Raw genomic sequence first — 15,480 nt, 5'->3', positions numbered from 1 at the left:
TCTCCGAACTCCCAGGAACCTCACACTTCACTTATAGGACCTGTCAGATCGAAATCACTTGTTTACAAGTCTTTCTTAAAAAAATCTGTTAATCACACACACATGCGCAAATGTCTGCACATATACTCAATATATTAAAATACCACTGGAAACAGGGACCTTGCCGTATTTATCTCTTGAACCACAGACCACTTAGCGTGCTGTCCGGCAATGTTTAAAGCTCTTGTATGTTAGCTTGAAGGTAAATAGTGGCCTGCTGGGTGGCTACCAACCCCGAGAAAGGAACAGACTAACTCCTGATTTGTTTCCTACGTGATAAGTTTATTTTGGGGTTGAATTTGGATTTGGGACTCTGTTCTCCATTCAGATTTTGATATCTTTGCCCTGCGCTTTACTTTCTCTCAAATATTCCCACCTAAACTCCTATAAAGATGGTTTACTTCTTATTTTTTATTTTCTGAAATGATATTAGTCTGAAGAGTCAGGGTTTCATGGAATGAAATGTGTTGATTAGAACATTTAGGATTATATCCTTGAATGCATATGCTGTATATATTCTGTACCTTTAACAAAAGTAATTTCGTTTGATAAATATAAAATAACTTGAGTACTTAATGAATATATTTTGTGAATATATATTGTTAAACGATATGAACATTTAAAATCTTGCTTTTGAAAATTTATGTACCATAGTACAAGGATTTATCAAAATCCAGTATAACCTTTGCAAAAAATATAGCATTATTATTTATGCAAAATGTTTGCATTTCTCTTTTTGTATTCTAAAAGATACTAAAGTCTTCTGTGGTAAAAGGTGTTAGTTGCTGATATGTTTCATAATTGTAGAATGGGCATTTTAAACTTTAATTTGCAGTAGTTTGACTGCATTCCATAATTATGCTTTTTAAGTCATTTAAAATCTTTTTTAAAACTTCCTCATACTTGTTAATTTATTACTTTGCCAGCAGTAATACTTCTCTCTGCTGCTTTTCAAAACATAAAAACAGTAGTATATAAAAGATGCTGCTGCTCACATGGGGTAAACATCTTGAGGTGTGAAGAGTCCATTCCCATTCCATTTTCTGACCTTCTTGCTGGAGTGTTAAATTTCTAATGTCATGCTTGGTTAGAGGAAAATAAAATTTTTTGTTTAAAATATTTTATTTACTGATAAACTAGGTATCGTATTTTATTTAAAGCTCTAATATTGGTTGTTTTATGCTGAGCATTCGTATAGTCCAAATAGTATTTTAAGTTATTTTAATGAGCTTTTAAAAGTTAACTGTATTTTGTCATCTTAAAGATAAGGGGATCATTAGGTTTGGTCATTTGGCGATTGGCCTCTTTTGCTTAGTGTAATAGGCTGCTTTTATGGTAGAACTGATGGGTGTCAATTCTCTCCCTTAAGGACCTCGAACAATAATAGAAGGCATTTTATGGCACTGTGTCTCTCCAATGTCGCCTTTATGCTTCCGTGGCAGTTTGCTCAGTTTATACTTTTTACACAGGTAAGATGATTTTAAACTAGTCTAAGTTTAATGCAAGGTGTACTTGGTTGTTTCTATATACATTTTAAAATGTGATTATATTTGTGCCCTAATAGATTTTCAATATATGGAGTAATTATAAAGTTTACGTGTATGTGTGATTTAAGAAAACAACAACAACTATATAATTCTACATTCTGTTAGTGTATTGGTTAGTTAGGCAGATATTAATGGTCAACAAGCAAAAGACTTTTTCCTATTATTTAAATTCACGATTTTTCTTGTAGGTATTTGAAATGATCGTTATAAATCTGCCTGTAGATTTTCTTTTACCGTACAGATTATTTTGGGTGCCAAGCTATACAACATAATAAGAGCCATTTCTACTCTTCATGGTAGGGAGTTTCTGCTTAATCCAGTTAAATATTGACTTTTTGTCTGAAGAGCAGAATCGCACAGGACACCATTTCTCAGATCTTTAATCATGATATTACTTAAGTTAATTGAGACCATATCCTGTTCCCCAAACAACTAAGTAATTAATAGTAAGAAACTGAGCTGGGGAAGCAGAGAGTAAGAAGTCGATTTTGATGAAATTTCATAGTATTAAGATTTCCCATTAGAACTCCTTTCTAGCTGGCAAATAAACACTGATAATAATTATGTTCTTTATTGGCAGTGAGAAATTCTGCCATGAAGGCTTGTGCTGTCATTTGTCTAAAAATAATGAAATTATAACCTCGACTTAATTGGTGCTGCATGTTTAAAGCTTGTTTAAAATATTCCCTCTGCTTTACTTCCTTATAATTGGTCCTTTCAGGTATGACACAGAAATTTTCTGTTTTTTATTATTTGCACATGCCACCCTAGCATAATAGATTTCTCATGCGTATCACATCCTGTGACAAGCAGATTTAGTAATCCAGCGGTGCTGATGAAACTGTTTAAATAGCTCTATGGTAATTTTGATATTGCTTTAACGATTTCTACCCACTCAAAAGGTGTGCTAGGCTTTTAGTGTTCTTTTTTTTTTCTTTTTAATTGAGATATAATTGACATATCACATTATTTAAGTTTAAAATGTACAGCCTGTTGATTATACATTGTTATATTGTGATATGATTACCGCCAGATATCAGGTCACATAATTATTATTTCTTTCTTGTGGTGAGAACATTTAAGAGCTAATCTCTTAGCAACTTTAAAGTATATAATACAGTTCTGACTATAATCAGTATGTTGTGCATTAGATCTCCTGAACTTACTCATCTAGTTGCAAATGTGTGTCCTTAAACAGCATTTCTCGTATTCCCCCAGTCCCCAGCCGCTAGTCACCACCATTTGACTCTCTGTTTCTACCAGTTAGACTTTTTCAGAGTCTTTATAAGTGAGATCATACAGTATTTGTCTTCCGCTGTCTAACTATTCTCACTTAGCATAATGCCCTCAAGGTCCACCATGTGTTGATTGCCTTTATTCTCATGGCTGAATAAAATTCATATACCTATATCACACCTTCTTTATTCATTCATTAACAGACACTTGGCTATTGTGAATAATGCAGTAAGCATGGAAGTGCAGATGTCTCTTCGATATTATTTTCATTTTCTTTGTATACATACCCAAAGGTGGGGTCGCTCGATCATATGGTAGTTCTATTAAGAGTTCTTAGTATATTTTGCATACCAGACCTTGGTCAGATATGGGTTTTGCAAGGATTTTCTTGCAGTTTCTGGCTTGCCTTGTAATTTCCTTAATAGTGTCTTTTGCAGAGCTGAAGTTTTTAATTATAAAGAATTCTAATTTGTCATTTTTTTCTTTCATGGATCCTGCTTTTGATGTTATATCTAAAAACTCATCCTCAAACAAGTTCACCTAAATTTTCTCCTGTGTTATCTTTTAGAACTTTTGTAGTTTATGTTCTACATTTAAGGCTAAGACACATTTTGAGTTGATTTTTTTGAAATGTATAACATCTAGGAGACCTAGATTCATTATTTTGTGCATGGATGTCCGAGTGTTCCAGCACTATTTGTTAAAAAGACTGTCGTTCTCCATTGAATTACCTTTGCTCCTTTACCAAAGCTCGGTTGCCTGTAACTGTGCGGATCTGTTTCTGCACTCTATTTTATTCCATTGATCAACTGTCTGTTATTTCGCCAATACCATGCTGTTTTGATTATTGCAGCTTTATAGTCAGTCTTAAAATCGGTTATCTCTTTTTAAGAGTTTTCTCTTTGCTTTGAGCAGTTTTTACAATGATATGCTTAAGTGTGGTCAGGTTTGTTTGTTTTAACTTATCCCTTGCTGGGGGTTTGTAATAGTTTGTGAATCAGTGCTTAATTTCTTATATAAATTTGGGGAACTTCTCAGATAAAATCTCTTTAAATATAGTTTTTACTTAATTTTCTTATCCCTTTCTGAGATGTAAAGTAAAATATATTAGATCTTTATATTATATGCTCTATATCTCTCATGTTCTTTCATATATTTTTCATCCCTTTGTCATTTTATGCTTTCTTTTAGATATTTTCTTCTGACTTATCTTTCAGTTTGTCACTTCTTTGTCTGACTATGTTTAAACTGCTGTTAAACTCATCTTTGACTTCTTAATATCGGTCATTGAAATATCTAGTTGTACATTTTCAATTTGGTTCTTTCTTTACGGTGTCCAGTTGTCTCCTGGAATTTCCAATTCTACCTGTTACTTCCCTGCACTTGTTAAATGTAAGGTCTATGTCTCATGATCCCAGATACGTTTTTGAATGACTTGCGAACTAGGAGTGGTTTTTACATTTTTAAAGTATCGTTTAAAAAAATACAAGAATAATCATCAGGTCCTTGAATAATGTCATTTCATTCAATTTTGCTTTATTATAACATTGATGAGATTCCATAAGAACTTACCTCTTGTTTATATCAATTAGCCTATGGTAAAATTGTTTTCATTATATGTCGTTTTGCTTAAAGTCACAGAACCTATCGACGATGTTAAGTGAAGACTTATGGTATACAATAGAGGCTATATGTGGCCCACAAAGTGTAACGTAATAATTATCTGGCTTTTTACATAAAAAAGTTTGCTGACTCCTGAACTAGATTCTTTATGTATCTGATTCTGTTGTGTTTGCGATAATTTCTTATCTTGTCTTATATGTAGTTAGTTTTGTTATGACGTTGAACATTGTACATGAACAACTGTATAGTTAATTTGAGACGAGGTTGATATTTGCATCTTCCAGAGAAGGTTAAATTTGCTTCCAGCAGACAAATAAAGGTACTAACAATCTTGAATCACCCTCATGCAACCAGAGAATGAGATACTTCAAAGGTGGGCTTTAACTTTCCTGGAGGCTGCTTGATTTCTGATTCTGTTATACAGTATACTCCTTTGAAGCCTCAGGATTTATCAGGGATCTCCTACGTTTGCCCTCCCTGCTGCATCTGTGACAATCTCACTCAACTCGCAGGCGCCTGCTACCGTTGGAATTGGTGGACGCTTTTGGGAGAAAAGTGATTCAAAATGTCATGCTCATCCCTGCAGATTTCCATCTTTTCTCTGGTTTTAGCTACCTAATACTTTTTTGCCTTGTTATTAATCTGTGGCTTAACACAATTATTCTCCCTAGCTATTCTAGTTCTCAATAAAAAGGTGGTTGAAATTACTTCAGCTATCATTATTAGAAATGAAACTCTCCCCTTACATTCACTTTGCTTATGAGTAATGAAGTGTTTGTTGTCTACATTCGTATTCACTTTGGCTTTTTTTTTTGTATTTTTTTTTTTTTTATTTCAGATAGCCTCATTGTTTCCCATGTACATCGTGGGGTACATTGAGCCAAGCAAATTTCAGAAGATCATTTATACGAACATGGTAACATTTTTTTGTATTTATTAGTCAAATATTAAAATAAGATCTCAGGGTTTATGAAATAGAATTTATTCTGTTTTATGGGGTCCCTTCTCTCAGGTAGCATTTAATACATATGATTTTGATACTATGTAGAAGGAAAACAGGAAATGTGCATTATAGATACCATATTATCACATATCCTTTCGACTATAGTATAGATGGTCTTTCACTCTGAAACTTTTTTATTTTTATGCTTTATTTATTATTGTTGTCGCTATTTTTGAAACTGCCTTTTCTCTCTCAGACCTGAAATTTATAACATTGTGCATGAGCATAGCACTCTGTAAATTTTATATTTTTGCATTTTTGTTTTAATCTTAGTTTCTAAATACATCTCCCTAAGTACATAAAAATAAATATCTTCTAGATAACATCTTAAAATGAAGCTTCGTTGATGATAGAAATCCTCAAGTAGTCCAACAAATATAAGATTAAAAATTAATACTTATAACTCTTTATCATTATATCACTTCATTATTGAATTAATAGAAATAATATTTTGTTCCCACTTCATTTATACCAAGTAGCAGATAGAAGAAATTAAATTCCTCATATAGAATTTATGGTGTTGAAAATAGTTAGAACCTATCAGTGTGTTGAAGTTCTATTATCAAATGGCCAAGATCTATTTATTAATCTTATTTATACAAATAAATTTTGTATTAGAAATCTCTGTATGCCTATAGACAAAGTATGCATTATGCTATATATCTAATAATAATAAAACATGCATTTCTTTTCTTCAATTTTCAGATTTCAGTTCTCCTTTGTTTTGTGTTGATGTTTGGAAATCCAATGTATTTATCTTCTTATTATTCTTCATCTTTGTTAATGACATGGGTAAGTGTCTGTTAGGCTCAAGAAGATTTTCTTTAACCTGTCAAATAGCAGGTTTAATACACCTGATACAAGTTTAGAAGAATAAATAGGGCCCTTTCCTGATTATTATTCACATGAAAAAGTTTTTCCCAAATAACACCTATTCTCTGTTTCATCCTTGAAAAAAATGTAGTACAAAGTCTACTTTTTAAGGCAATGCCCAAGTAAATATTTTCAAAAACAATTATAAGATAGTAAGATTTACTTTTAAAATATGCTGTAATTTATGATAAAAATTAGTTATTTCCTTCTGAGTCACTTCAGTAGGCTAAATCCTTATTGCAGTGACACTGCCATTGCTCAAAAACATTTTTGGAACTCCTCTGAATTGCCTTCACAGACTGTGGCACATTCTTTTGAATATCCTCAGTGGTGGCAAATCTTCGTCTTTCAAGGGTGGATTTGATTTTTGGAAACGACTAAAGTCTTGTGAATAAGGTGGGTGATTGGGCTGGGTACTACAGATCTGGATCAAAATATGGTGTGACATTAAAGTAATAAGACCTATTTTCTTGCACCCATAACTAAATTATGTTTGAAGGTAGTTTAGACAAAGAAGTTCTAAACTGTTTTGAGCAATGGCAACATAATTGGAATAAGTGTATAGTCTCCTCATGTGACTGACTTTCATTGACTAACTCATTTAGATATATATTTGGAACGATGGTTCAGTAAATTAGTTTTATTACTTTATAGTCACACTTCTGATATTCATAAACTAAAACCTATAATGGAATATTTCTGGGATGTGCTCTCTCTACAATGATTAGAAATGATACGAACCACAGTAATATCAGATTATAGCACTTTTCTATGTATGGTGCATTGATTGAATCTTTTTGGCTTGCTCTTATGTTTTAACATTTTCGCTTTCCACTTTTTTTCCCCTCCTCTATCTCTCTCTAAAAAAAAACCTAGGGTTTTTTCTTTTCAACATTTTGTCAGAGTTTTTCAGCGTTATAAGGTAGTGGACTTGTAATAGTGTGCTCATCCACCTCTTTTTAGGAAAATTATTTTATTTTGAAATATACACAGATACAGAATGACTGTATAAAACAAATTTTTTACGTGCTGACAGTACTGACTAGTACTAATAAGTACTTAGTTATTTGTTATTTGGCAAATATACTTAAACTACCATCAAGTCCAAATCAGAACTTTTCCAACCATCCTCTCAAACAACAATGACTGCCTTGACTCTTGTAATCACTCCTAGTTTAATCGCTTAACTTTCTATTTTTATACAGGTTTTCTATATATCTGCCTCTTTCCATGCCCACGAAATGTATTTTTTCATTGTCTGGGTCATTGAACATATAGTGGATTATGTGGTTTAGATTTTGCTCTTTGAATTCTCATGGTATAGCTTTACATCTTCCTTTGTCTTCTGTATTTATGTTAATAGTTGATTCAAAACTAGGACAGGTTAAGGTTTGATCCCTTTAGCATCAGGAGGCACATGATAGTACCTCTTTTTTTATAATAGCAGCCATCAATGCTTAGGACTAGGTTCATTAATTCTCCAGGGATTGCAAAATAGTGTTATCCCAGTCCCTCATTTACAGTTCACATAGGAAAAGTAAAGTATATGTCTCAATGAGTGAAGTTGGGAAGAAGTAGAAAAATACTTGAAGAAATAATGGCCAGATTTTTTTGGTGAAAATTTGATGAAAATGATTAACTCATTTTCATCATAAAGAGAAGACCAAATAAATAAGACATGTTAAATATAGAAGAACAAAATCAGATTTTTCATAAGAAAAAAATGCAAGCAGCTAGACAGTCAAGCAACATTTTTTAAATACTTGAAGGAAAAATACTGTCAATCTGCAATTCTATACCTAGCAAACATGTTTCAAATATGAAGGCAAAATAAAGACTTCGTGACTAGATTTGCATTAAAAGAAATGTTAAAGGAGGTCCTTCAGATGGAAGGAATGTGCTAGATGTCACTATGGCTCTACATAAATGAAGGGCACTGGAAATGGGAGCTAGAGGTGCTGCTATAATGAAACTACCATAGACTGGGTGGGTTATTTCTCACATTTCTAGAGGCTGGGAAGTTCAAGATCAAAGTGCCAGCCGTGTAGGTTCTTGGCAAGGGCTCTCTTTTTTATTCGTAGACACATGCTTTCACTGTATCCTCACATGGTAGAGAGAGAGAGAGAGATCATCAATCTTATGATGATCTCTTATAAGGGTTCTAATCCTATTCATTAGGAATCCAGTTAACTCCCAAAGGTTCTCCCCTGGTATTTCGCATTGGAGGTTAGACTTTCAACACCTGAATTTGGCGGGGGCCTTAAACATTCCATTCGTAACACTGACGGTATGGTTTTTGAGGACACTGGCTTTGTACATGGGTCTCAGTCCCAATTTCTTACCTTTCATAGTTCTAAGCCCTTTTCTACTGCCCTTCTTTTTAATATCAGCACATAGTTATAATCTCTTTTTTTTCTCTGGCATCTGGGAAGTTCTTTCTTTTTCTTAAAAGTTCAGTTAGACTTTTAAAAACATTTAAAAATATTTAGGAGTTTGGTGTGAGAGGATTTTCATGTTAACTTAGACCACTAATTTGATTGGGTAACTTACATATACACTTACATGGAGACACCACCCACACACTACCTACCTCCTCAGAGAAGTTGCCCTGCATAAAACATCCCAAGTAACTCGGTGAGGAATTAACTTGATTCTGGGGGCAACTTCTTAGCACACAAAACATTGAGCTCTCACCCCAAGGAAATTTTACCATGTTCAGATTTGAAAAATCAACAATTAAGAAGGAAAATGGCTGGTAGTAGCCAAGATAGAAGTGGGTGACAGTGTAATTTTTGAAACGTATAATTCGTATAAAATATAAATGTTAATTTTGTTTGTTTCATATTGTATAATATGTCTTTTAGGTGATAATTCTAAAGAGATATAAAATTCAAAGACTGGGAGTATCTGAACTCAACTTTTGGGTAAGATTCAACATTTTTAATACAATTTCTTCAGACTCGTTATTTCTATAAACTAAATAAGGTAATATACTTCAAAATCGACTGATTTAGAGTTAGTAAATCTTATAAATAGCTACTCGCTTAAGGTGGGAAATAGGCCTTAGTAACATCTACAAGTCATTTTTAAGAACTCCACTCATTGATTTGAGTACCACCCTCAGGCCTTTCTTCCTTTGCTTTTCCTTCCACTATACCCTGACTATGTTGCTTTTAACATTTATTTCTATTTACCTTGAGTTCCTCTCTTTACATTTACTAATCTTCTCTTCAAAAGAACTAGATTTGTAGTTCTGTCCCCACTTTCCTGTTTTCTTCTCTCTACATCCATCCATTATCTATTTTCCCTTCTGCTTCCAACTCTAGACTCTAGTATTTTTGTCCTTTTAACATTTTCCTTATGATCTCCCAGCCTCTTACTGTTTCATCTTAAACACTGCCTGATCTTTGTTTGGCTTATTCCCACATATACAGTGGATGGCCCGTTGCACCTTTATGTTTGTGGGTTTTGTTTCCAGGTAAAATAAGTATATCATTCCATAGGCACTGCAGTTACTAATCATCATAATATCAGCAGATGACATTCTCTCTTTTTCTCCGGGTCTTTGATTTATTTCTATTAAAATATAAAGCCGTCATATTGAAGATCTATGTGATTACATATTGCATATTGATTAGGCAAAACTGGAAAAGTTTTAGTAAGGTAAGTAGGTTTCTGCTCAGAATACACAAGAAAAAAAATGAGATTAATTGCCAGTTTCTCGTGGCTTGAGGCATTTTCCCATTCTTTATGGCGAAAATGTAGAAATGTTTGTACGCTTAAGTTATTGACATGACCTTTCTGATATATGATTTTTTTACTTCAGAAAAAATGGTAATGATTGTTTTTCAAAAAAGATTAAACAAATCAGTGGAGAATTTAAAGATTTTCATTTAATAACTGAGCTCAAAAGAAAGTCAAAATTTCAATTACAAACTATTAAAAAATAGAACAGAGTCTATAGATATTTAGGGAATTCTGCCAAAGCTGTGGTCAGAGGAAAACTTATTGTTTTAAATATTTTCAGTTTTAGACTGGAAAAAATGAAAGTTAACATAAACTTTCAACTCAAGAATTTCAAAGAAACTTCTAAGGAGAGGAAAGTCAAGATATAATGAATATTCAGCTTGTTTCGAAACTGCTATAATTGATATAGTCAGTCTTTTGCAAAAGGGAGAAACAAATCATGGTAGTCATCTAAACAATGCAAAAGATATTCTGCCTTTTTTATAGTCTTTTTTTTTTTTAAACAGTCAAAACCAAAAAGCATAGGTATTTTGTGAACTAACACTTTTTCTTCCAAAAACACCTGTTTTAGTTCTTCAAGTAATTCTTTCATGGTAGTAGAATAAAGATTATATTATATATCTTACTCTATATAATTGAAAAATTTGAAAACAAGGAAGTTCTTATTTTTTAATATTGAATGGCTGTAAAACAATACATAAAAATTGTCACTTATGATTGACTTTTAAAATCTATTTTTAATATTCTTTACCATCATGTGGTAAGCTGGAAGAATTTTATTTTTGTCTTCCTAGATATTAAATATTCACTTTTTAGCTTCTATGCATCTATAGCAAAGATAAGTATTTATAACATGAAACCTGAACAAAATACTTTTAGACTTAGGTGGTTTTCTTTATACTTTTCTTTAGTAGGAGTAAATTTAGTTCTTAATGAAAGATCTGGTTTTTGGTTGCTGGGTAATTAATAAATTGAGCTCATGCTGAAATTTACTCAAACACACCAACAGGAACTCTGTGTCATAAAAGATGAGAATCCTTATGAGAAACAACCTCATTGGTAATCTAAAGCTAGATACTAAGATCAGGCAAAGACAGTATGAGAAAGGCTATTCTTACTCATGAACATAGATTTAAAATTCTACCTAGGTTAAAAATATTTTATGGATATAAAAATATAAAAGAAAAGAATTAGAACTCAAGAACAGCCGTAATATGTACATACATGCATGCATGCATACATACACACACGTGTGTGTGTGTGTGTGTGTGTGTGTGTGTGTGTATTCTAATCGAATTGGGTTTATCCCAGGAATGCAAAGATGTTTCTGGAATATCTGTGAGTGTAATTTATCATACTAACAGAATAAAGTAGAAAAATACCTTATGATATCTCATTAGATGCAAAACATGAATTTGATAAATTTGAACCCCCATCTATGATAAAAACTCTTAGCACAGTAGAAATAGCAGGGGGTTTTCTTAACCCAATGAAATTCTTCAACATTCGTTAGTCTTGCAGATCAGGTGTTTGGAGTGGTCCACTTAAAATAAATATCAAGATAAATATGTTTCTTCACATTTTATTACAGATCTGAGCTAACACATTAAACAAAGAAAGTAAATAACAGAAATAGGAAGAAAATTGAAAAAATCAAAATTCATTAAAATATTGACATAGAAAACAAAATGATTTTAAGGCAAATTATTAGAAATTATAAGAAATGGCATGGCTAGATATAAGATTAATATTCAAAAGTCGATTACCTTTCTGTTTTCTGACAACAAACAGAAAACATTTTTGAAAATATGCCATGTATATTAGGACGAAAAAATGCATAGTTATGAATAAATGTAACAAAATACATACAATATTTTCTTGGGAGAAATATTTTTAAATTGATAAGACATAAATAACATCAAAATAATGGAAAAATATACCATGTTTATGCCTGAGAAGACTCCGTATAATGTCAGTTCTCTCCAGTTGATGTTTGGATTCAAAGCAAGTATTACAAGATTACCTTGTAGGTCACTTTTCAATGAATGATGCTGGAATAATTTGTTATTTATATGGGAAAACTCACATCATACAGAAATATCAGTTTTAGACTGTCTTCATAATTCTTTATGTACTTCTTTACATTATGACTCAATAAGATACTGCAGACTCATCTTGTATTTTGCTAGCTCTGGAGTCAGCCATTTCCCCTAGGATCTCTAGTTCCTTTTAGTGTAGAATGGTATTTAGAAACCAAGATCTGAGTGCTGAGTATTCTCATTGCTACCAGTGTGTCCTTGCCTCTGGACCCTTTTATTGTATGTATGTGTACGTGCACTCACAGGTGTGTATGTTTCTATATGTATGAAATATATATTTATGAAATAACTTCATATATCTTCAATTCCAGTCCAAAGGAAGATAGAACAATAGAAATTACCGAAATAACAACAGAACAATAGATTGAAAAAAATCAGACAGGCTTAGGGACCTGTGGGACAATAACAAAAGATTCAATATTTGTATCATTGAAGTTACACACACACACAAAAAAACAAACATAAAAAAGAATGGGATTGAAAAAATATTTGAAGAGTAATGGCTGAAAAATTCTTAAATTTGGCAAAAGACATAAATCTGCAGAGTCAAGAAACTGAGTGAATCCCAAGTAGGGTCAACCCAACAAGATCCATGCCAAGACGCATCAGAGTTAAACTTCTGAAAACTAAAGAAAAAGAATTTTGAAAGCAGACAGAAATGATGCATTACCTATAGGGTAAAACTGATTTGAATTCCAGTAGATTTCTCGTCTGAAACTGTGGGGGCCAGAAGGTGGTGGAACGACCTTTGTCAAGTGCATCCACTTTTCTACAGGACCATCCTTTGTGACAGACCTCATCACTAATGCACTTCACTTGATTAAAGCTTTTCTATGTCGTTTATTGCTACAATTGAATCTTTTAACTGGGTAGTTTTTAGTACCTGACTTCTACCTATTTTATTTATTTTTTAGCTAATTCAAGGTTTCGGTTGGTTGTGTGGAACAATCATTTTGAAATTTCTGACATCTAAAATCCTAGGTGTTTCAGACCATGTAAGTACTTCTAGTTAAAACATAAAAACTACAAATGTGTACCTGGATGCAAACTTTGAAGCCATCTGTTTTTACCTCTACATTTCACAGAGGTGAAATCCCTTCTTTAAGGTCTCCAAGCCAGTTATCGGCAGAGTCAGTTCTACAACCCTGAGTTCAATGATCTTTTCAACCCACCAAGAAAAAATATATCAATGAGTATTAGCGTAGCCTTCTAGGAAAAAAATTACTAATATGTTAAGTAGTTATTTGTTTATATTTCAATTAAAATACAAATAATTTTTGTTTAAATAATGTTATTCATTTATTGCAGATGTTAATATACGTGCAGTCTGTCCTCAGCTTTGAAATATGAAACCCTTAAAATCTCAATATAGTTTTATTTATTTGTAATTAGGGGCTGGAATTAAGATGTAATTCGAAATTTGTAGATTTTTCTTGTAATGTAAAAAGAGAATGTTAAAAGTTCTCTTATCTTTTCATCTTCAAGGAAATACATGGACCACTTATCCCTCATGTGTGGTGTTTCTTTTTGTTTTAAAGCTAGTGCCCTAAATAATAGCCCTTTTTTCAAAGCATAAGTCTCTACTTAACAAATTAGTTTAGGGGAATAAAAAACAGTGTAGAAATGTACTTCTGATTTTTAGTACTTTCTGTTTGGATGTCAGCATACTTGAGTGTGTTGTACAGTAATACTCTGATATTTGCCTTATCTGGTTCTATCTAGTTGGGACTCTGTCTAATGCTGAAGTGACTGCAACTTTAACAAGAGATTATAGTACTTAATCTCTAAAAGTTCAAGTACCATCACTGATCAATAGAATTGAGCTTGTATACATGTTTATATTAAATAAAATTTCAAAATGTAAAGGATTTATTCGCTATTTATTGCCAGCTTCGCATAGTGGTTTATTAGGCTTATTTGTTGCTGCTGTTTTCTGGTATGTTTGGCACATTTTATGTTTTCTTTCCTTTTTTATTGTTTTTAACTTTTTATTCTATAGGGAGTATACATTTTATGGTAAACTTTATTTAAGCTTCCTAAGTTAATTATTTATCTATTAAGTTGGTCTATTATTTTCTTTCTTTCCTCTTTTCACATTGTTACCCAACTCCTTACGAATCTTACACACACACACACACACACACATCTTGGTACTCTTAAGAGACTTCCTTTATATAACAGCTGTGAGAAAGACTTGAAACTAAAATGTGTTAGTTAAATTACTATTGGTCACCAGGCCTATTCTAAATTAGAATAATAAAGGAAACTCTAAATTACCCTTGGTATTGATAGATAATGGGAACCATGAGTAAAAAAAACCCACAGATAATCATATTATCTTGATATAAAATAATTTCTGTCCCTATAAATATTTTGAATTAAGGTTTCACATACAAATATTTTCCTTTCTTTCTGGCCTTCTGAGAACGCAGTGGGAAAATAATTGTCTCGCCAACAGTAGATAATATATAATCAGTAGATAAAAGGAGCTCTTCACTGGGTTTGTTTTTTTTAAAGGCCCTGGAGATCAAGCAAATAAGGCAAAGTAATAGGTATAGTTGTTGTAATTCTTATGAAGAATAGCTCATATTTAATGGCTTGAATGTACATCTGAAAAATTCAAGAAGCACCAAAAATTGTAATCAATGTATGAGGCTTTGTAAAAATGACAGTGCATAGAAAATTTGTTCATAGTTTTTACAATATATGATAAAAGGGCTTAACATGAAATTGTTTTTTCTTGATAAATGATCTGATTATAAAATTTCGTGATTAACTGCATGGTGGTTTCTGCCTAGTAAATGTTGATTTTAGCTCACCCTTTATCGTCTCTGCTTATTTTTTCTGACCTCTTTCAACTTTTCATTTCTCTTGATATTTCTCTTTGTTTTCATGTTTCTTCATTCAGCACATAACACATATTGTTCACTGTATTTTTTTTCCTTTGAGGGCCATCCATATGCCTTGGATTTATCTGTTCTTTAGACTTTATTACTATCACATCAAATCAGTTGTTATTGACTATAATTATTGGTGTAAATTTAATTTGTTTTACTCTGTTTTCTTCTAGATTCGCCTGAGTGACCTTATAGCCGCCAGAATCTTAAGGTTTACAGATTTCGATACCTTGATTTATACCTGTGCTCCTGAATTTGACTTCATGGAAAAAGCGGTATGCTTTTTTTGTTGTTGTCGTTTTTCCTTCTTTCCAGGTATGATGGTTTTTTGCTCTTAAGTTTTTCTATGAATCCGAAACTCAAATTTTCACTTAGAAACACCCAACTTACTTACCCTATCATGTGTTTACTATAAC

General features: G+C 32.3%; 1 protein-coding gene across 2 annotated transcripts in view; it reads left to right on the top strand.

Moving 5' to 3' along the window:
- Positions 1-15,480, top strand: part of DPY19L2 (dpy-19 like 2) — a 74,556-nt gene that overhangs the window by 29,251 nt on the left and 29,825 nt on the right. For both annotated transcript variants that reach the window (XM_039862736.1, XM_039862735.1), the window contains exons 9-14: positions 1,409-1,508; positions 5,284-5,361; positions 6,154-6,240; positions 9,186-9,245; positions 13,082-13,162; positions 15,238-15,339. In XM_039862736.1, coding sequence (XP_039718670.1) covers positions 1,409-1,508; positions 5,284-5,361; positions 6,154-6,240; positions 9,186-9,245; positions 13,082-13,162; positions 15,238-15,339 — 508 coding nt within the window. The remainder of the gene's footprint in view (positions 1-1,408; positions 1,509-5,283; positions 5,362-6,153; positions 6,241-9,185; positions 9,246-13,081; positions 13,163-15,237; positions 15,340-15,480) is intronic.

The sequence above is a fragment of the Pteropus medius genome, unplaced genomic scaffold (genome assembly GCF_902729225.1).
Source record: "Pteropus medius unplaced genomic scaffold, Ma_sr-lr_union100, whole genome shotgun sequence".
Taxonomy (NCBI): domain Eukaryota; kingdom Metazoa; phylum Chordata; class Mammalia; order Chiroptera; family Pteropodidae; genus Pteropus; species Pteropus medius.
This window is presented reverse-complemented; position numbering and strand designations above follow the sequence as displayed.